Consider the following 23,599-nt stretch of genomic DNA (forward strand, 5'->3'; position numbering starts at 1 on the left):
CTCTCTTTCCTCTTCCCTGTTCTGTGTCCCTTCATAATTTTATTACCACATACTGTCTTATTACTTGTTTATTTCCCACCACCACCTCCATAATGAAGTCTCTCGGGGCAGTTCAGTCTGTTTTGTTCATCTCAAGTCACAGAACAGAACATATTCTATTTGATGACTGGAATGAAAGGTATGAAATGAACGTCTCACCATTAGAAATAGATGTGTTCTGTGAAGTTTTGTAAGTTCATCCTCAGTAAGATTCTTTAAAGAGACTTAATCAATTAAACAACCTTTTCACTAAGAAGAAAACCGAGGCCTAAAGACAAGCCCAAAGTCACATGGTCAGTGTTAGAACCAGGCCTCAAACAACCTCTTCTGGACCAAAGTTCGGGTTCTTGTCCTGAAAGTCCATGCTTTCTATCTGGAGCACCGTCTAGTCTCACCTCCGTAAATTATAGAAAATGTGTATCAGCTCAGTTCTGGTTCGGGCAGTACTATGAAGCCCATTTCACAGAGGGAGAAACCAAGGTTAGAGGAGTTTCAAGAATTTCAAAAGGTTGCACAGCTGGCAAGCGATGGGGCCGATACCTGAACTTGGGTAGTAGGCCTGCAGAGCCAATATTCTATTGAATCAAAAAGCTGCACATTTCACATATATGATGAATGTCTTATAAGGATTGATCTGCTCTGTAAGTTCTTATTTTGTCCACTTATCTGAAAATGGGACAGACATATTTTAGAAATTCTTCCTCTATTGGAGTGACATTGGTTAGTAACATCACAGAGGTTTCAGGTGCACCATTCCATGATACATCAACTGTACACTGCACTGTGCATTCACCACCCCAAGTCGAGTCTCCTCCATCACCATTCGTCTCCCCTCTGCCCCCACCCCCCCCACCCCCCCGCCATTTCCCTCTCATGGTCACCACACTGTTGTCAGTGCCTATGATCTTTTTTTCTTCTTGGCTTAATATCATTTTGAAAGTTTTTTTTTCAAATGATAAGGGACAGTTTATTCAGAAAGTTAGAGGTAGTAGAAGTGAGTAGAAGAAAGGCCGTTGGAGCTTAGGAGAGAGAAAGGCAATGGGTAACGCGCCTGGAGGAAGAAGGGGGGGATGGGAAAGGTACGGGCCTGTTTCTGTGAGGGAGAGCGGGAGAGCGCTCATTTTGAAAGTTTCTATTATGAATCTTCATGCCTTAACACTCATTTGCAAAATACATCATATGTATACATTTTTTCATTTTAATTAACAATGCAAAGTTTAAAAATATCCTCGGAGAAATGCTGAGTGTGGTTATTAACACATCTCAAGGCATCATGTATTTTCATAAAAACCATATGGAAACTCTAAGAGCTTGCACTCTCTCTCTGGAGCATCCATTAATGCCAATAGTTACGGCGATCTGAAATAAGCAAAGTACTTACGGGATGTCTTGAGACTTTCTCATGAAAGAGTCAAATAATAATACTGAAGAAAGAAAATACCAAAACGCAAAACATGTGGGTATGGTAAGTGGGTCACTAGTGTTGTCATAGGTCCGGAGGCATCCCTATGGCTCTTCTCAGAACTCAGGGTGCTTCAAGACCACAGAAAATGCAAAGAAATGCAAGTACAGAGAAAATGGAGCATCCCAGAGTTTAGGTGACATATAATCTTTTGCAAAGAGTCTAAGGTACTACATTATTTCAATTTTAACAGCAAATCATATGATTCAAAATCACTTACATTATTAAAAAAATTCTAAGAGGAAAAAATGATGCATTGGCAATACATCTTTTTAAGATAAAGGCTTTTAGCCTGACCAAGTGGTGGCGCAGTGAATAGAGCATTGGACTGGGATGCGGAAGACCCAGGTTCGAGACCCCGAGGTCGCCAGCTTAAGCGCGGGCTCATCTGGTTTGAGCAAAAGCTCACCGGCTTGAACCCAAGGTCACTGGCTCCAGCAAGGGGTTACTCGATCTGCTGAAGGCCCGCAGTCAAAGCACATATGAGAAAGCAATCAATGAACAACTAAGGTGTTGCAACACGCAACGAAAAACTAATGATTGATGCTTCTCATCTCTCCATTCCTGTCTGTCTGTCCCTGTCTATCCCTCTCTCTGACTCTCTCTCTCTCTCTCTCTCTCTGTGACTCTAAAAATAAATAAATAAATAAATAAATAAATAGAAGAGATATTTTTTAAAAAAGATAAAGGCTTTTAAAAATCTAAACTTATCTTAAATATAATTAAAATACACAAAGGCCCAAATGCAATCCTATGAAAATTGATGCATTACAGAGCAAGAAGGAAAAATCCCATGGGAAGGAATATTCTGGAACCAAAAGGTCATTAAAGAACCCAGATAGCCTCTTAAACCTGGCTATAGAGTCCAGAGTGGAAGCCAAGAAGAGAAAATGGAAGAAAAAAGATTAAGGTCATCATTTATTTATTTTCATTGCTACCTACTCTACCACTTCCTGGCTGGGAGAAACGGTGGTCATGGTAAGTACTAGGATGCCACATGTTTCCATTGTTTTCAGATGAGATAAGCATAGTTTAGCATTTCTTTATGAGCTTAAACATTCAACAGAGGGAAAGGCAGGGGACCAGGGACAAAGGAGAACGACCTCACGGCTCCTTTTATCTGGGTTCATCAGAGAGCCAGCTGGTCTACCCACCTGTGCATGCAATTCTTCAGTACCAAGGGGAAGCTAGATGTAAGTTTTACATTTAGAGCTGAATGATGTAATACATAAGCTTTAAAAAAGAATTTGCCGTTCTCAGGATTTTTACATATAACTCTGAATTAGAGTGTATTCCGTTTGGACAGGAAACTCAAATCTTGGAGATTTTTGGTTTGGTTTAGTTTGTTTGAAAGAGCATAGTCTATAAAAAGAGCTCTCTACCAGGGTATGGAGACCTGCATTCCAGTCCTCTACCTGTCATTACCAGCAATGTGGACAAGGGTGGCCCACAGCTTATAATGAAGAGATTGGGGTGCTTCTCTCTGAAGTCCCGTGCAGCTCTGTGACTCTTCTCTAAATGCTTATTCAGAAACAAGAGTCTAAAATAAATATCATGTGAGCCACAGATGTGAGCATAAGATTTCTGTAGCACACTGAAATTTCTAACAGATTAAGTTAATTTTAATATCGTTTATTTAAACCAATAGAACCAAAATAGTATTACTTCAATATGTAATTGCTATTAAATAATATTAATGAGGCATCTTACATTCATTACTTTGTACCAAGACTTAAAAACCCACTGTGTATTTTTCACTTGCATCATATCTTAATTTGAACTAGCCATGTTTCAAGGGCTCAACGGGCATATGTGTCTAATGGCTACCATATTAGACAGCTCAAGTTTAGAAGGCGTAAATGTTTCTTACCTGAAGATATTGTAAAGATATAGCCTACCTTCAAAGTGAGAATACACTGAAAGTAGGAAAACTACTCGTTAAGGTATTAGGCTCAACATGTTGGGGGAGTATAAGGGAAGAGGTGAGTGACAAAAGGATAGGACTTCTGAGGGAAATTGCCAAACAGATACAGAAAGAAGCTGTGTCACGCAGAAACTTGAAGCTTGGACAGAAATGGACCTCCGGGCCTGGTCCATAAAATGTTCACACCTAATCTGCCACCGTCCCTCCACTTATCTGCAGACATATGCAGGGTATCCAGTTAAGGTCTTTGTGGCACTAAGAGTAATGGAGGCACTAGATCAGGGGTCCTGCTCTGGAGTCTGTGGACCCTTATGGGATCTGCAGATAGAATTCAGGGGATCCAAAAGCTAAAATGGGGGTAAATAATGATTTTTTTGAATTAACTTCCAATTCAAATTCAGCTTTTTCTTCAATTAAGTGTGCAGGCAAAAACCACAGTAGAGTATATAGCAGTACCTGTGACTGTCATCAGTAGAGATCACAGATGTTCTCTCTCTGCACATTTCATTTGCTGCATATCTTAGGATAGCATTATATCAAGATGACAGCAGTTTTCAGACCTGCCACAAGACCTTGCCATTGCATGCACAAAGCACATATATTATTACATTACTGATTTAAAAATATTTTGATAATGATATTTTCATGAAGTTAGTTTCTTTTGTAATCCTGTGTATATATTATTTTATTTAAAAATATTATTCTGAGAAGGGATTCATCGGTTTCACCAGACTGCCAATGGGCTCCTGACACAATACATTAGACAGAAAGAGGCTGGGTCCCTAAATGACCCCACTCCCATCTCTATCCCACAGAGGATGACATGAGATTGTGTAATGAATGAGACATAAATCATTATCATGTCAAGCTACTGAGATTTGGGGAGTTTTAGTTCCAGTAGCCAGCCCTTTCTAATATACAACTGAAACTGGCTTCAGACCCCTGGCAATTGCTTCTCACTGCCACCCCAAAGAGAGGGGCACTCCAGTGATGGGCTGGTCCACTGGGTCTCAAAAAAACCTGTGGCTGACTGCAAGCTACCAATATGATATCACCCAAACTCTGAGTTAGGATGAGATGCCCACACTCAGTTCCTGCCAGACCACGTGAGCTAATTCCTGGCACACCACAGGGGGGCTCCCCCCAGGATCAGTCCTAGAAAGGTGTGTTGCTACTGTCCTCCTGATTTGATGGGAGGGGTATGCAGAGAATCTTGAGAATAATTGTCTAAAGGCTTCTATTTCAACCATTGTGCCTGACTCTTTCATAAGGGATAAATGAAGCAGAGTACCATAGATGCAGTAATTTGTAAATGCAACAAGCTGCTGAAAGGAATCTAATTAGTACTAATTACAATCCTAGAGTGTCCCAACAAATTATAATGCCATTGCTTCCACAGAGGCATTGTGTTTAAACACTCTGAAACATTAATTAGTCTGCAGAACAAATGTATGAGATAGGTATTATTCAGTAGCATCTGAAAGCCAATTATTTATTCTGGGCAGGCCTGATGCCATTTCTGAGAGTAAAACAGATTTACTGGAGTAATAGTAGGATTTGGAAATCAGAGAATGATATCATCTTCGTTTCAGAGCTCTTCCTATCTCCCTGGGCATTACAGCTTGTCCCCATTTTACGTATGAGACACTGAAGGTGGCCAGCCAACAGATCAGTAATCACAGTGAATCCAGCTTCAGACTCAGTGGGTCCTCAGGAGATGATCATGCCTGTTTTTCAAATTTGAGAGCTCCATTTATGGGTCTTTTGTGCCTTGCCTTACAAATATGAATATTTTCTTCTATAACAAAGAAAGTATTTGAAGCTACCATTGTACTTAAAGTTTTAAACTCTATGCCAGCTTTCACCTATTTGTAAATTCCATATTATGTTTTGTTCATTTTAATTTTAATTTGTTAGTTTTAATTTCTAGATTAAGCTATTTATAATCACATCCACTAAAAATATTCACTTCAAAAATCCAATCATTCAGAATTAAGATACAGGATCGCCTGACAAGGTGGTGGCGCAGTGGATAGAGCGTTGGACTGGGATGCGGAGGACCCAGGTTCGAGACCCCGATGTCGCCAGCTTGAATGTGGGCTCATCTGGTTTAAGCAAAGCTCACCAGCTTGGACCCAAGGTTGCTGGCTCCAGCAAGGGGTTACTCGGTCTGCTGAAGACCCATGGTCAAGGAACATATGAGAGAGCAATCAATGAACAACTAAGGTGTTGCAACAAAAAACTGATGATTGATGCTTTTCATCTCTCTCCATTCCTGTCTGTCTGTCCCTATCTATCCCTCTCTCTGACTCTCTCTCTGTCTCTGTAAAAAAACAAAAAAACAAAAACAAAAAAAACAGGATCAAAGGTTTAGTAAATGTTTGTTTATCCAGGGGTAGTCAACCTTTTTATACCTACCGCCCACTTTTGTATCTCTGTTAGTAGTAAAATTTTCTAACTGCCCACCGGTTCCACAGTAATGGTGATTTATAAAGTAGGGAAGTAACTTTACTTTATAAAATTTATAAAGCAGAGTTACAGCAAGTTAAAGCATATAATAATAATTACTTATCAAGTACTTTATGTCGAATTTTCGCTAAGTTTGGCAGAATAAATCTTTATAAAACAACTTACTATAGTTAAATCTATCTTTTTATTTATATTTTGGTGCTTCACTACTGCCCACCATGAAAGCTGGAACGCTCACTAGTGGGTGGTAGGGACCAGGTTGACTACCACTGGTTTATACTGAGGGATAAATTACTGACTTAGCTCTTAAAGTAAATAAGTCACTGTTCAAATCCTACCAAGTTGATAATCCTTTCCATTAAAGCAGGGATCAGGGACCTTTTTGGCTGAGAGAGCCATGAATGCCACATATTTTAAAATGTAATTCTGTGAAAGCCATACAACGACCCATGTATGTTATGCATTATTCAATAAAAATTTGCTGTTGTCCCGGAGGACAGCTGTGATTGGCTCCAGCCACCCACACCATGAACATGAGCAGTAGGAAATGAATGGATTGTAATACGTGAGAATGTTTTATATTATTAACATTATTATTTTTTTTGTTATTTTTTTTTATTAAAGATTTGTCTGCAAGCCAGATGCAGCCATCAAAAGAGCCACATCTGGCTCGCGAGCCATAGGTTCCTGCATTAAAGAGAAAGCTATGTGGACAAGACTTATTCTGAAAGAATATTTGATAGCCTGTTAACTTTTCTCTGGGACATTTACTTCTTGGCACATAGTAAGCATTCACTAAGTATTAGTGTTTACTGTCATTATTATCATCATTCCTCAGACTAGTAGCTACCTATTTTATTAAGAATTGATACCGCAAGCCCTGGTTGGGTTAGCTCAGTTGGTTTGAGAATCGTCTTGGTATGCAAAGTTTGTGGGTTCAACCATCAGTCAGGGCATATATAAGAATCAACCAATGAATGCATAAATAAATAGAACAGCAAATCAATCTCTCTTAAATCAACAATAAATTTTTTAAATTGACATCCCATGAAAAGTACAGTATAGCGTATATAGTCAATAATATCATAATAAATATGCATGGTGCCAGGTGGGTACTGGAAATATCGGGGGACCACTTTGTAAAGTATGTGATTGTCTAACCACTGTGCTGTAAACCTGAAACTAATAGAAAATAATATGGAATGTAAATTGTAATTGAAAAAATTTTTTAAATAAATAAAAAGATTTTAAAAAATCAGAATTGACATTCCAGTTGATAGTCATCCTCTTAGGTCTTAGTCATATGCTAAAATTCTTATTTACTTTAAGTTTAAACAGTACATTTCAATAAATGTTACTAACGTAATCCTCTCCAACGAAACCATTTTAGATATTTATATTCCACATATTACACATTTTTCTATTATTGCTAATAAAATTTATCTTAATCTAACTCCAAGCCTGTGTCTGTTTTGTTCAGGCAATTAACCAGACATATCTATTTAACTCATTCAGCATGACTTACACAGGAAATCTTTTTAAAAAAAAAAAAAGTGTTCAATTCAAATTGAGGAAAACCTCTGAATTCTTTTGATTGAGTTAATCACAAAAATTATCACTTGTTTTGTGTGAGCCCCAAAGATAATGGCACATGACCATTATCAACAATGTCCTTTTTGAAAGAACAGCCACAGTTTTCCTTCTAAGTTGATCCTGCTCGTTTGTCCTGGCCCCAGACCAGCACATGTCAGCCATTCCACACATAGATCTGCTCTGCTCCTCTCCCTGATCTATTGAGAATATTGGTAACGGGTAGAACAGCTACATTCTCCAACAGATGTTCCAACAGACTTCAACAGTACAGTAGTCACATTGCTCTTTCCGAAGTACTGGAGACAAGAACTATTTTTTATATCTTCCATGTCTCTCCTCGTGTGTTCATGTTTTCCTCTTTAGCATATGGGACATATTTATGAAAGCTGTCTTAACTTCCTTGTCTGCTGTTTTCATCATCTCTGTAATTCCGGTCTGTTTCTATTGATGGATACTTTCCCTTAAAGTTATGGAAATTTTCCTGCTTCTTCATTTGACTAGTAAGTTTTTATTGGACAATGGATATTACGAATTTTACATTGTTGATTTGTATTTTGTTGTATTCATATAAAGAGTATTAGACTTTGTTCAGACATGAAGATAAGTTATTTATGGTCAGTTTGGTCTTTCAGAGGCTCACTTTTACTTTTTTTTTTTTTTTTTTTTACAGTAGGTCCAGGGCAATCTTGAAGTCAAGGGCTCACTACTGCTGAGGACTCTATACAAGCCCTGTGTATGACAAGGTCTTTCTGTTTTGGATGACGGGAACATGAACTAGGCTCAGCTCTGCATGAGTGCCAGGAATTATCTGGCTCTATAGAACCAGAAACAGACATCTGCTGTTCAAGAAAAGGTTTTGTATTATTTTTTGATCATTTTCTCCCCTTTATTTTCTTTGTTCTCTGTTTTCTGGGAGTTCTGTGAGTCAGACATTGAAATTTTTAGATTGACCCTTAATTGCTTTTAATATTGCCTCTTCTATCTTCCATCTTTTGGTCTTTTTGTTCTATTCTCTGCAAGATTTCCTTAACTTTAGTTTCCAAAGCAACAAGTGGGTTGTATAAAATTTTTATCATTACATTTTTTTAATTTCCAAGAGCTATTTCTTATTATATTATTGTCATTTCTTCATAGCATCCTGAACTTGTTTTTTTTTAATTTTTTAATAATTTTATTTTTTTAATGGGGCGACATCAATAAATCAGGATACATATATTCAAAGATAACATGTCCAGGTTATCTTGTCATTCAATTATGTTGCATACCCATCACCCAAAGTCAGATTGTCCTCTGTCACCTTCTATCTAGTTTTCTTTGTGCTCCTCCCCCTCCCCCTTCCCCTCTCCCTCTCCCCCCTCCCCCCCATAACCACCTCACTCTTATCAATGTCTCTTAGTCTCACTTTTATGTCCCACTTACGTATGCAATAATGCATGAACTTGTTTTACAAATCCAATACTTCCCATATTTTAGAATATTCATTATAGTTTTTAATTTTTTTCTCCTTTCATTCACTTATTAGTCAAATATCTATTGTTAACAAACCATGTACCAGACACTGATCTATCTACGGAGAACATAGCAATGAATCAAGACTGCTTTCACAGAGCTTACATCCTAGTGGTGGGAGGCAGACAATAACAATTCAACAAATAAACATATCATCTCATATATCTGCCAGTAATTGTGCTATGAGGATCCTCTCCCATGAAACTCTCTTTCTCTCTCTCTCTTTTTTTTTTTTTTTTTGTATTTTTCTGAAGCTGGAAACGGGGAGAGACAGTCAGACAGACTCCCGCATGCGCCCGACCGGGATCCACCCGGCACGCCCACCAGGGGCAACGCTCTGCCCACCAGGGGGCGATGCTCTGCCGCGACCAGAGCCACTCTAGCGCCTGGGGCAGAGGCCAAGGAGCCATCCCCAGCGCCCGGGCCATCTTTGCTCCAATGGAGCCTTGGCTGCGGGAGGGGAAGAGAGAGACAGAGAGGAAGGAGGGGGGGGTGGAGAAGCAAATGGGCGCTTCTCCTATGTGCCCTGGCTGGGAATCGAACCTGGGTCCCCCGCACGCCAGGCCGACGCTCTACCGCTGAGCCAACCGGCCAGGGCTGAAACTCTCTTTCTATTGCTCACTACACTCTAGCCATACCCCCCTTCCTTCAGTCCTTTCAAGTTCAATCTCCTCCTTCCCCTTCTACATGCTGTTTCCTTGACTCAAAATATTCTTCCCCGGGTCCTTCACATGAATAGCAACTCATCATCTTCTTGAACACTATTAGTTAAGTATACTTTCTCTGTCTCAGTACCCATTTGATTCCCTTCATACAAAACTTGCAACGTTGGTTACTTACGTAATAGCTATTCAGGCTTCTTCCTTGCTAACTGAACCTGATTTGTTCACATAGGTATCCAGGATCCTCTGTACAGCCATGTGCTTCAGAAAAGCCTGCCCTTAGGCCCAGTCCAGGAGTACATCTAGATCAGTCTAACCCAGGGGTAGTCAACCTTTTTATACCTACCGCCCACTTTTGTATCTCTGTTAGTAGTAAAATTTTCTAACTGCCCACCGGTTCCACAGTAATAATGATTTATAAGGTAGGGAAGTAACTTTACTTTATAAAATTTATATAGCAGAGTTGCAGCAAGTTAAAGCATATAATAATTACTTACCAAGTACTTTATGTTGGATTTTTGCTAAGTTTGGCAGAATAAATCTTTATAAAACAGCTTACTATAGTTAAATCTATCATTTTATTTATACTTTGGTTGCTCCTCTACCGCCCACCATGAAAGCTGGAACGCCCACTAGTGGGCGGTAGGGACCAGGTTGACTACCACTGGTCTAATCAAATCATGATAACTCCATGATTTTGCCAGTGGAGGCTGAGAAAGGAATGTGTGACTCAACTCTGATCAGTGGGAGTCTACTAGTAAGGCATCTGAGGAAGGTTTGTTCTCATGAAGAGACTCAAAGGAGAGATAGTCCTCTTTTCAGCCTCTGAGACATTGTTTTACCTAAGAACTGTGACCCTTTGAGTCGTCTTTAACAATAAGGAGAGCTAGCCCTCAAGAGTAGAAAGATAAAAATAAGCTAATATTTGGTGATATCTCTGAACCACTCAATTAGTCCATCTTTATATCTCCCTATGTTCCCATGAGCTCTTCTCACGTAATCTATCAGATACTGAGCCTCAAATGTCAGAGATTGATGCATTAAATAATACTTCTAAAAAAGAATAAGAAAAAATATAACATATTAGTTATATTCTATGACATAGGAGAATCTTAAAACAAAATTGGAAGAGAATGGGACTAGCATATACAAAAATTCTATTACTCATTCTTAAAATAGTTTGTTTACTAGTTTTCTACAATTATAATTAATGGTTGTATTCAGGTTATTGTCTGAGACTTGTATAATATTAGGTGAGTTAAAGCAAAGGAGAATTGGAGGATATTTAATTTTATCATTTTGTGCTTTGAGAACCAAGAAAAATGAGATATAAACATAATGTAGGAAATATACACTTCTTCCTAGTTTTGTTCATTAAAAAGGTCCAGAAACAATGGTCAACCCAGTCATGGCAATGAGCCTCCTCAAGCCCAAACTGTCATCTTAAAATACTATTTCTCTCTTATAGATATTGTTCCTTCCAGGTATTGGGTAGGAAATAAACAAGACAAGCCTAGAAAACACCTGACCTACCAGATGGCAAGGAAGCAATCCAATACTATTAGGGTTCTTTCCAAAGGACTCAGAAGCCAATTTGATGAGTTTTTCATTGCCAATAGAAAATTTGAGCTTCAGTAAGGATAAGAATTACAATGGAATTCGTGAATTCATAATGATATTTTTTAAGTTAGTTGGTCACCTTTAGGGGATGACAGGAAACCAATAAATTATCTTGAAAAGTGGTAAATAAAAGGAACGAATAAAGTTTCAATCCTGCCTTTCCTATATGAACTATAATACGAAGGAACCAAATAGTAGTTAAGGAAAATATCATTCTATAGAATTAGTCCAGCTAATAAATGAAAATAAAACGATATACTTAGCATGACACCATACGTTAATCCCTGAGGGAATGAATGGGCCCTGGCAATGAGCATCAATGGCTGCTAACATCACAGAGAGACAACTAGCTGTATGTGCCTCCAATGAAGGACACAGGACAGACTGCAGTCTTCACAAAACCACTGATGGAAAGTCTGATCAAGTCTCACTGTCCCTCTGTCAGTTTGTAGAAAACTCAGGAGAAACTTGCACCATTAGCGAATTCCAGACTGTGGGCAACATGATATAGCAAATAGCCCAGACCCTTCAACAGATTATTTACAAGTCAAAGACAGAGGTGTAGGGGCCCTGGCCCGACAGCTCCTTTGGTTGGAGCATCATCATCCCCAAGCACAAAGGTTGCTGGTTTGATCCAAGCTGTTCCTGTCTCTCTCTTTCTCTCTCTCCCTTCCTCTCTCTCTCTCTAAATATCAATAAAATAAACATTAAAAAAAAAGAGAGAGAGATGTAGGGGAAAATTGTAGATGAAAAGAAATGTAAAACGGCCCTGGCCGTTTGGCTCAGCGGTAGAGCGTCGGCCTGGTGTGCAGGAGTCCCAGGTTCGATTCCCGGCCAGGGCACACAGGAGAGGCGCCCATCTGCTTCTCCACCCCTCCCCCCTCTCCTTCCTCTCTGTCTCTCTCTTCCCCTCCCACAGCCGAGGCTCCATTGGAGCAAAGATGGCCCGGGCGCTAGAATGGCTCTGGATGCGACAGAGCGACGCCCCAGAGGGGCAGAACATCGCCCCCTGGTGGGCGTGCCGGGTGGATCCCAGTCGGGCGCATGCGGGAGTCTGACTGCCTCCCTGTTTCCAGCTTCGGAAAAATGAAAAAATATAATAATAATAATAAAACGGATATTTTTTAAGTGGGCAAGACTAAACTTAAAAATGCATTGTTGAGATATAAAACCATAGGGAAATACAAGGATGTTCTTACTATAAAATCTAGGATGAGTGAGTGGTGTGGTAGTCTGTTCCAGTGGTCACCTGCAATGAACCATAACTCATGGTATCTATGACTTTGTGGAGTCCCTCCTCTTGAGTCTGGGCTGGCCCCAGGATTGATTTACCAACAGAATATAGCAAGTAACGCTGTGGCCTTTCAGGACTAAAATATAAGAAGCTTTTGTACTTTTGCAAAGCCTGACCTTCCATTTTAAAAGTCCACTATCTTACTGGCAAGATCAGGTAAAAAAGGCCGCCTGGGAACACAGAAAGTCTTCCAAGTTGAGGCCAGCCACCATCCAATCTGCCAGCAGAATGCAGCCACAGGAATGACCACCAGGAAATATAAGACACAAAACTGCCCAGCTGAACCTAGGGCAGGTAGCAGAATTGTGAGCAAATCAAATCGTTGTTTTAAGAGCCGTTATCTTTTGGGGGAGCTTGCTGGGCAGTAATAGATAACTGAAAACAGTGGTTATTTGGGGAGAGACAGAAGGTCTAGGATTGGGACAAACCACCCCAAGGGCTCTGGGATAACTAGTGACATTCTTTCCGTTTCTTGACCAGGGTAATGGCTACAATTATATTTGCTTTATAATGATTCAATAAGCTCTGCATTTGTTTGGTGTGGTTTTCCAAACCTATATTTAATTTTTTTAAAGGTTTCTTAAAAAGAATAAGAAAAAAATCCACATGGTTTGGCATAGAGACATTTACTCTTCTTCCAAAATTCCTTCAGACGATGGAATTTTTCTAAATCGCTTCGGGGCTCTGAGTAAAAATTATTAATTTAATCTAATCCAAAAGACATCAACATCCAAATGTCATCAAGCATAAAAATATAAACTTCTTTGGGTCCTAGACCTTGCAATTTAAAAAACTGAATTAATTGCTTTCACATCTCTAAATCTCTCCCTCTCTCCTCTAAGTGAGAAGAAACACGTAGTACAAAAAATACATATAGGCATGTTTATAAGCTGGCTTGCATTTTCTTATTGGCAGCAACTTGCTAGTCTTTTTTTTTTTTTTTTATGAATTTTCAGTTTCAAAGAAGGAAATCTGTATTGCATTTGGACTTTTGTTTGGTGATGACGGTGGTGGTGGTGGTAGTGGTGGTGGTGTGTGTGTGTATTTTAGTTTGCAACTGTTAGCATTTTAGCCTTCAAGTCCTAACTTACTAAAGTATATGTTTTACACAGACTGTAGCAGATGAATTATGCTCTTTTATTCTTTTGTTTTCCTTTCCATTATTCTTTTGTGTTCACTTCTGACTTCAGATCCCATTACATAATGTAAATGGTTATAGGTACTTTTTTTCTTTAAATGGTTATCACCTAGCTTTATTGACAAAAACACAATAAAGTTTTGGATTGGGAGATTAAAATTCACAACCATAATTCACACTGCATACTTTGTAAAACTTTCACAGTACATTTATTTTAGTTATATTAGAAATTACTGTTATGACCCTGGCCAGTTGGCTCAGTGGTAGAGTGTCAGCCCAGAGTATGGATGTCCCAGGTTCGATTCCCGGTCAGGGTACACAGGAGAAGCGCCCATCTGCTTCTCCACCCCTCCCCTTTACCCTTCTCTCCCTCTCTTTTCCTCTCCCGCTGGCTTGGTTGGAGCAAGTTGGCCCCAGGCGCTGAGGATGGCTTCATGGCCTTGTCTCAGGAACTAAAATAGCTCAGTTGCCAAGCAACAGAGCAACAGCCCCAGATGGGCAGAGCATTGCGGTAAGGAGCTTGCCGGGTGGATCCTAGTCTGGACACATGTGGGAGTCTGTCTCTCTGCCTCCCTGCTTCTCACTTAAGAAAAAAAAAAAAGAAAAGAAACTACTGACTACTGTTACAAATTGAGCTCCTGATTTTGCACTTTCTACCTGGAAACCTAATTCAGACCTTCCCAAAGATTACAAGAGTGAAACTACAATCAGTTCAGTAGGCTACAGCAAAAGGAAACAAAAATAAAAAACATTAAAATCACTATTGTCATGTTAGGACGTACAATAATACTAAATCACCCTTGGTAATGTGGTCTTCTTGCAGCTGATGCTCACAGGAAAAAAAGAAGGGTTTATCATCAAGAGCAGAGCTTGATTGAATGTCTTTACTCTTTGAGCTCATCACAGAATGAATGGGGACCCAAGAAGAAAGGTCACCGCTTCTTCTACAAGTATAGGGGAAAAAATGTTCATTCACCTCAGTTTTGTGTCTTTCTGTTTGTGGAATCTAAGAAATTCTCAGTTCACACTAAATTCCCAAATAGTCTTGGTTTCCATTCACAAAAGCTGAAGGTGGTAGAAAGTAATTATTGCCACTAGAAATACCTAGTCTGCAATTGTTTCCCTCATTTACAACACCTACTAGCTTCATCAGTAGTTCGGCATTTTCTTAAAATTTAATGTGATCAATACATATTTGTGTGTTATTTATACTGAGTCCTCTCCTTCTTTCTCCCATCCCTGATATTCCCTCCTGGGGAGCTGCAATTCTTCATTTCTTAGGAGAATCTATTTATTTATACAAATTAGGGACTGAGGCAAATACTGATGGTATAATCTATACCCACTTCCTACTGCCATTACCAACCAGATAAACTGGACTCTAAGATAACCTTGTCATAACTATCGAGACAAATCAGACCGAGTTGTATGCCCATCTCTTACCAACAAAGTGTCGCTAAAGCATAACCAAATGTGTGAACTGGTGCTACACGTCTAGACTGAGAAGCCTGTAAATGTCTACAGCTCTCCTACCTTTCCCTCACCTGGTCTATGGAGCCTTCACTCTAGACACTGTCATCGGCATAAGTTTCTTACACAGCCACCTAAGGTAACCCTTACGGTATAAATTTGAGCAAATTCCCCTGGGACAAGTACACATGTATTTTAAACTGAAATGAGTTTAAAGCTGAAACTCGGCCCTGGCCGGTTGGCTCAGCGGTAGAGCGTCGGCCTGGCGTGCAGGGAACCCAGGTTCGATTCCCGGCCAGGGCACATAGGAGAAGCGCCCATTTGCTTCTCTACCCCCACCCCCTCCTTCCTCTCTGTCTCTTTCTTCCCCTCCCGCAGCAGCGAGGCTCCATTGGAGCAAAGATGGCCCGGGCGCTGGGGATGGCTCCTTGGCCTCTGCCCCAGGCGCTAGAGTGGCTCTGGTTGCGGCAGAGCGATGCCCCGGAGGGGCAGAGCATCACCCCCTGGTGGGCAGAGCGTTGCCCCTGGTGGGCGTGCCGGGTGGATCCCAGTCGGGTGCATGCGGGAGTCTGTCTGACTGTCTCTCCCCGTTTCCAGCTTCAGAAAAATATAATACAAAAAAAAAAGAAAAGAAAAGAAAAAAAAAAGCTGAAACTCATTTCTGACTTTGAAGCATCAGATCGCTGATAAGCGTTTCAGAGGAAGTCAATGGGCCCTTTACAGGTTAAGTGTGACTGACTATGCAATGGGAAGTCTAGGAAAAGAACAGTTTTCCTAACTGCTGGTTTGCTGCTACCAGGCCTAGAATTGTGCAGTAGCCCCTACCCTGGACCTGGGTACTGCACAGTTCTCAGCTGCAGCCACTGACTTTCCAGTACTTTTCTGACCCTCCATAGGACCTATGTGGGAGAGTTTTTAGGGTTTGTTTGTTTTTTTTAAGGATCGATTAGCAATTCAATGGTAATTTTTAAAAGGAAAAAATATTGCTTAAACTGGAAAACATTGTGTTTTTGAAGCTACCGTTCACTTTTAGGCATACCAAAAGTTTAAAAAGCAAAAAGAAATGAGGCATAGAAAGAGAAAAGTGTCCTAAACTGGCTACTGATACCTAGATCACATGAGCTCTTTCTCATTAAAGGAAGACACTTTTAGGTCATCGCTGAAAGCTAGCTGATGACACTGCCCATGTGATTACAAGTTGGTCCTTTATGTACTAATAGAAATATTTTGTCAAGGAAAATTACTGAAAGTCTTCTGGAAACAATCCTAAAAATTTTTGTTGTTGTTGTAAGAAACATGAGTGTGGAAGTAATTTTCAAAACTAACGTCTTTAGAAATGACGTAAGTCCTTAACACTTCTGCTACCCCTTAGCCTAGAGATTTACTAAACCCTAAGAAATAATGTACTTTCAGAACAGACATGTGATAAAGATCACTATTAAGACAAAGTTTTGAGGCACACAAACCCAATGGCAGCTGTTCAATGATTCCTCTAAAACTAAATGCTGAATTCAGACAGCTGCTTCTAAAACAAGATTAAGTTAACAAACCTCACTCCAAATATACTAACTCGTTATTCTCCATATGTTAGCAAGTTTATCAAGCTTGAAAGAAAGTTATTGTCTTAGCAACAGAGCTTTCAAATCTATACTATTTCTCTGGCAGCTACTTTATGAGAAACGGGTCATAAAATTGTACTTAAAATTTACTGTCATACTTTCAATCATTCTGCTTACAATTAAATCAAAGCTTAAGAAGTTTATGGGCTAAGGGATGGGCAAAGTGGTGAAGATAGGGTTGTGGGTGTTTTATTTTTTCAGGGATCTGAGGCTTCAAAGCCATCAGGAAATCACAGCCCTGTGACCTTTATATGCTCATGCACCAGCAATTCACAACACCATGCATTTTTCCAACATATTTCTCTTCTTTGGCAAGACTTGCCTGCTCAAATGAGGCAACGTCTCATTTTCTCTGGAGGTATTCTAACATTAACGCTTCTCTTCCCTCTGTTCCTACACACCTGGAAAGTGCCTTCCTAAACAAAGAGTGAGAAGGTACAACTGAATAAGACTAGAGCATGGAGTGACTGTCACACAAGTCTTTCCTGGGAGCTAGCTGTCTTATATGTAATAAACTAATTTCAGAAAAACAGAGGTAATATATCTTCTTATCACAGGAGTACAATGTTTGCATCAACAGTGGTTGAGGAATCCCTGTCATTGCTGGACTTCCAGTGACTACTGTAGATGGCCATGCTTCAATGTTAGGTGCTTCCAAGCCTTTCGGTGAGATGAAGTCTTATAAAATAAGAGGCTATAAACATGTTTTGCTAATAACTCAATGCAAGCCCCTTCTCCCTGTGTTCTAGCACATTGTTCTTTCACTCCCCTGCACACTGGTGAAATCACCAAGCCTATAGCCAAATGTGTAAGACTAAGGCCAGTTTAGCTTAGCTCTTTCACTAATATAAATAAGTCATCCATATTTTTCCCATTTAAAATAAACAACAGCGAAGGGATACTTGAGCACGTTTATCCCCTGACATTATGTGTTGTCGATGACCTCCTCCCAGTTCCAAAACACCAGAGCAGGAATCTGCAGAATCAATTACACTGCACTCAAGTGCCCTGATCTGACATCCTTTTCAAATGGATTTAAATTTTGTGGTGGCTAAAACCAAACATGCAATAAGAACACTAAATAAATATGTTCTTCTTAGAAAAAGATTCGGGGGCCAGAAAGAGGTATCAGAAAGGACTTAACCATTTCTTTACAGAATCAGAGTTTCATGTTAGAGTCTCATGCTTAGTTAAGAAGGTATTTCTAAAGCCAGAGCAACACTAAATTCACAAGATAACCAAACGTTAGGTAGTGGTTGTGGGCAAGGTGGTGGGGAGGGAAGACAGGGAGGTCAAACACACCCAGGAGGTAAAGAGTCACGATTTCCTGCCGTTTCACTTCAGTTTGGTGGTTTTTTTTTTCTTCTTCTTCTGCCTCACACTCTTTTCTGAGTCACCATATTTCTGAAAGTCTCTCCAAATGACTTTCTCCCTATCTATGACTTTAGCAACAGTTACAAAATACGCTAGTGTTCCTCTTTTGCTTCCCCCTTTCTCTGGGCAGGAAAGGGAACCCTACAACCTGAGAGGTAATGGCATTGTTCTTTTTGCCTCTGATGAAATTACCCTCCCAAGTGACACACTGAAGGTCAAGTGATGTGGCCAAAGCCATGTTTTACACAAGCAGGCCAGCAAAACCAGGAGGGAAATTCTGCTCCAAAGGCCGGGAATCCCCAGGGAAATCTCTAGACATGAGGGATATCCCCGCAGTTCCCTGCGGCAAGTTCAGTAACAGCTCAGAATCACAAGGTCCAGGGAGGGGAAGGCCAGGTATTTCTGGGCGGGGGACAGACCAGACCTGGAAAGGAGGTCGCGCCCCACCCAGCAGCCTGCACCTGCCTCTCCCAGCCGCACACGGCGCTTCCCCAAGCATCCTGGCGCCTCCCAAGCGGGAGGGCGCAGACCAGCTGCGCCGCGCGGGATGGCACTCGGGGACCCTCACGCCAGCAGGTGGAGAGCCAGGCGTGGAAGCGGGAGCCTCTGCGAGTACTCGCTCGGGACGCCCCGTCTGCGACCAGTGTCCCGGCGGCCCGACTGTCCCAAGGGTCCCCGGGGCAGTGTACCTCGGATGTAGGCGCACTTGCCCTCGTCCAGCTGGCTGGAGGTCGAGGCGCCCATGGCTGCGGGGCGCTCAGATGCTGAGCGCGGATGTGGCCCGGCGCGCACCCCTGCGGCACTGACGGCTCCGACGGGCGCCTGCTGCTACCTCCTGCAGGCTGATGCGACGGGCAGTGGGGCTGTGCAGTTAAAGGGCCAACTTCCTCCAAGAGGCGCCGCCTTCTGGGACGCCTCCTCCGGGCCCGCGCCCTCCGTGGAGCTGTGGGCTGGCCCCGGCCAGTCTTCCCGCCCTCGCTTCTCTGCTGAGCTCGAGGGGATATTTAGTCGCGAAGGACTTCCCGATCCTTCTCTTCCCTGGCCACTGCTTCTTGTTCTCAGTGGTTTAGAGCAGCTGAGAAACACCCTGGGGTAAATGCACCATTTCCGTGGTGACTGGAAACATCTGCAGGCTGGCACCTTCCCCATTCACATCCCACCAGGTGGAGTTCTAGATTCCATTGCTTTGCACATCCTCTTATACCAGAAGCAAGAGTTCTTCTCAAGCATCACCTAAGAACTTGTTAGAAATGCAAAATCTAGGCTCCCATCTACAACACACACACACACACACACACACACACACACACACACACACACACGGCCCCAAATATAATAGAAACTCTGGGAGTGGGGTCCAGCAGCCTGTGTTTTCACAGGCTCTCCTGGAAACTATGACACCTGCTGAATTTCGAGAACCAAGGGTAACTGTACCTTCCTGCAGGCAAGACGTTGGGCCAAGCAGGGAGTAGAGAATGAAGGGGGAAAAATAAAGAAAAATTAAAACACTTAGGGAAAACCCAGGACCGGGTCCTACAATATGCTCCCAGCTCTGAGACTTCCTAAGGCTTGATCAGTCTGTTTTCACACCTTTAGGTTCAGTTCTTCTCCTTGCCAAACTGGAAATAGTTCATTAGAAAGGGCATCTGTTCTTTTCCCACAGTCTCTATTTACCTTGGCAGCCTCCCCCAAATAAGAACCAGCTTAGGCAGAAGGGTCACCACTCATTTCTTAGTAGTTAGATTTTTAATGGCTCCTGTTGACTTAACCTCCAAGGTCAAACGATCTGTATACACAAGAACCAGGCCTGAGAAAGACTTTGAAGGTTCTTCCCTCCAAAGTTAATTCTCTAGTATTTTAGCACAAAGATTTCTCACACCTCACACTCAATCAATCATACCCTACATTCCAATCTACCCAGAAATCCTCTCAGTTCCACAGTTGACCCTTAAATGACATGAGTTTGAACGTCACAGGTTCACTTATATGATTTTCCCCCCCCAGTAAATATACAGTATCCCCCGGTTGCAAATTTGTGAATTTTGGTATCTGCAGGAATCCTGGAATCAATTCCCAATGGATTCAGAACATTTGGGGAGTCAAAAGTCATATATGAATTCTTGATTGGGAGCTTTCAACCCCCCTAGTCCCCTGTGTTGTTCAAGGGTCAACTGTACTTTCAAAATATCTTCAATATCCAACCATTTCTTATATCATTGTCATCACCCCCATCATTTCTCACCTGGGTAATTTCAATAGCTCCTAACTTTCTTCAGAGAAAAGTCTATCACTGACACTAGGTTCAAATTCTTCTCACCCTCATCTATGACAATTCCCTCCTTCTTCTCTCTGTTACAGCTCCGATGGCTTTTGTGCTCTGCTAGGACCACACAAAGCTCAGGGCCTTTGCACATGCTCTTCTTTCGCTTCAGAAACTCTTCCCTTGAATATTCATGTGGTTCACTTTCTAGGTCTCTCACTTCATTTAAATCTCAATTCAAATGTTAACACCTCAGAGAGGTTTTTTAAAAATATTTTTTATTTATTAATTTTAGGAAGAGAAAGAAAAAGAAAGAGACAGACACATACGGAGAGAAAACATTGCTTTGTTGTTCTGCTTGTGTATGCATTCATTGGTTGATTCTTGTGTGGGCCTTGACCCAAGATGGAACTTGGAACCTTGGCATATCAGGGCAATGCTCTAACCCAGTGGTCCCCAACCCCCGGGCCGCAGACCGGCACCGATCTGTGGGCCATTTGGTACCGGTCTGCAGAGAAAGAATAAATAACTTATATTATTTCTGTTTTATTTATATTTAAGTCTGAACAATGTTCTATTTTTTAAAAATGACCAGATTCCCTTTGTTACATTCGTCTAAGACTCACTCTTGACACTTGTCTTGGTCACGTGATACATTTATCCGTCCCACCCTAAAGGCCGGTCCATGAAAATATTTTCTGACATTAAACCGGTCCGTGGCCCAAAAAAGGTTGGGGACCACTGCTCTAACCAACTGAGCTACCCGGCCAGGGCTCAGAGAGGCTCTGCTTGACTTCCTATCAAACACCAGCCCTCAGCTCTCTCTGCTCCTTACCCTTCATATTTCTATTCATATCACTTAGCATCATCTGACATATATTTCTTTGTCTGTCTCTCTCTACTGGGATAGAAACTCCGTAAGGTCAGAGATTTTCTTTGTTGATGTTGTTTCTCATTTGTTTTTTAATTGTTTTCTTTTTATTATTATTTTTCTTTAAGGGCAAGGATTTTTATTAAGTTCTGTGCTGTATCTCAAATGCCTAGAATACCACCGGGCACATAGTAGGTACTCAGTAAATAATTATTGAATAAGTGAATGAAATAGAAAATACAAGAATTTGGAGTCAATAAAAGTTGTGATCTCAGTGACTAAAGAACATTTCCAGGTAACTATATATGCAATAATTTAAACTATTCAATGTTCAATTCTTCTCTCAATGTTGGTTGGCTCTTAGAGTTAAGCACATCTTAGAGTAGTAGTAACTTTCATTATATAAATTGCTATACTTGTGCCTCAGAATACTGTTGTTATTATTATTAAAAACTAATTTGGATCGTCTGCCAGAATATAGTTTTAGCTTGTCACTTTTTGTTTGGGAACACTTTGTGAAAAAAACGACTATTCTGATCTACCATTCTTTGTTCATTTGCAATATTCACAGATGGAATAAGGTGTAAGGAAGAATTTAGATGTTGTGGTATTAATAAACTTTGTAACCCAACAATTCTGGCTAAAAATCTTAACCTGAAAAGTTAATAGCCATTGGATCTGGTCAGGTTGCTTTAACTTACCTCTCTCAGTCTCCGTATCTGTTAAATGGAGCTAATAACATCTCATGGGCTGTTGGCAGAATCAGGTCTGTGAGGCACTTCCTGGGAACATAGTGTTCAGTAAATGCAAGATAGGATTGTTGTTAGCAATAAGGACAAGAGTGGTCACAGAAGCAATTTTCTAGAGAAAGTGAAATTTTAATTGGATCTTGAAAATCATTAAGAAAGAACTTCTGTTCTCTTTTTTGCCCAAACAAATAAAGCACTTTTTTTCCCAATTGGCTTACAGGAAAAAAATTAAGGAATTCATTATTTTAGTCATAGTATTTAACTTTTGCAAATCCTATGTGGGCATCATTTTATTAATCATACACTAAAAATGAGTCTCCAAGCAATTCAATAACTTTATGAACCAGATTCAATTTCATATGATTCAAATCAGCTAATTTAGAAATTTTTCTATGCAATGTTAGGTTTTGTACTGCATCAGTGTATTTTGTATTAAAATACTCTTAAAACCATTTTTTTCAGGTCAGTAACACATACTAAAATAATTGTCTTTATTAACATCTCAATAGAGAGATATTCACATACCATAAAATTCACCCATTTAAATTACCTCTTTTTTTTTTTTTTAAGGAGCAAAAATAAACATTTAGTACCTTTAAGATGTATATTTTGGGATTTTCTTGCATGTCATAGAACTATGTTTGGGTTTTGTTTTTCTTTTATTTTATAATTTTATTTAGACAGTTAATTTTAACAGGGTGACACTGGTCAACTAGAGTACATAGATTTAGAGAAAACATCTCCATATCATTTTGACATTCGATTATATTGTATACTCATCGCCCAAAAATATTGAACACTTCACGAATTTGCATGCCATCCTTGCGCAGGGGCCATGCTAATCTTCTCTGTATCGTTCCAATTTTAATATATGTGCTGCCGAAGTGAGCATGTCATAGAATTATAAAGCCCACAGTTGCCGTGGTCTCATATGAGTTAGTGACATCTGTCTATTTGGCAGTTGATGATTTTGTCTATTTAACTACCAACAGAGAAGGGATAATCTCAACCTTCTTTGCATTTCCCCAAGTACCTTGCACTGCTCTGTAATACTATGTAGGTGTCGAAACTTTGTAATTACTTGATTGATTGCTAACTATGTACACTACATTAACTTACATAGTTATCTAACATCTAACTTGCCACATGATTTGGGTAAATAACATTCATGTTCTAAGCCTTAAATACCTTATCTTCAAAATGAGTATCTTTGGAAATGAAATGAGATTATAGATGTAATACATTAGATACATATTACTATGCCTAGCACATATTTAACATTCTTTAAGTGAAGCTAGAATGACAGGAAGTGATAAACAAAAAGGTGTTTTATTCATTGTTTAACTGTTTATTAACTATTTTATTACCATATCAATGTGTGCCCTTTTTATTCTTACACTTATTATAGTACCTTTGCTTTGTGACTTGCAAATCACACTTCACAGGGGGCCAGGCACTAAGACCAATTTTGAAAAGAAAAAATATGTACCTGTTATATTTAAATTGTATATTTGAAAGACACCTTAAATCAGTGTTTTCATGATAC

At 40.3% G+C, this 23,599-nt stretch overlaps 1 protein-coding gene and 1 non-coding gene across 2 annotated transcripts in view; both read right to left on the reverse strand.

The window, feature by feature from the left end:
* The window catches only part of NIBAN1 (niban apoptosis regulator 1), a 136,270-nt gene extending 116,809 nt beyond the window's left edge, over nucleotides 1–19,461 (reverse strand). The window contains exon 1 of the mRNA XM_066361715.1: nucleotides 18,863–19,461. Coding sequence (XP_066217812.1) covers nucleotides 18,863–18,917 — 55 coding nt within the window. The 5' untranslated portion in view covers nucleotides 18,918–19,461. The remainder of the gene's footprint in view (nucleotides 1–18,862) is intronic.
* A 3,377-nt stretch (nucleotides 19,462–22,838) lies between these two features.
* Nucleotides 22,839–22,945, reverse strand: LOC136396431 (U6 spliceosomal RNA). The gene has a single exon (XR_010749718.1). It is a non-coding gene; the product is annotated as a U6 spliceosomal RNA (small nuclear RNA).
* Nucleotides 22,946–23,599: the final 654 nt, after the last annotated feature.

Source organism: Saccopteryx leptura, chromosome 2 (assembly GCF_036850995.1).
Source record: "Saccopteryx leptura isolate mSacLep1 chromosome 2, mSacLep1_pri_phased_curated, whole genome shotgun sequence".
Lineage (NCBI taxonomy): Eukaryota > Metazoa > Chordata > Mammalia > Chiroptera > Emballonuridae > Saccopteryx > Saccopteryx leptura.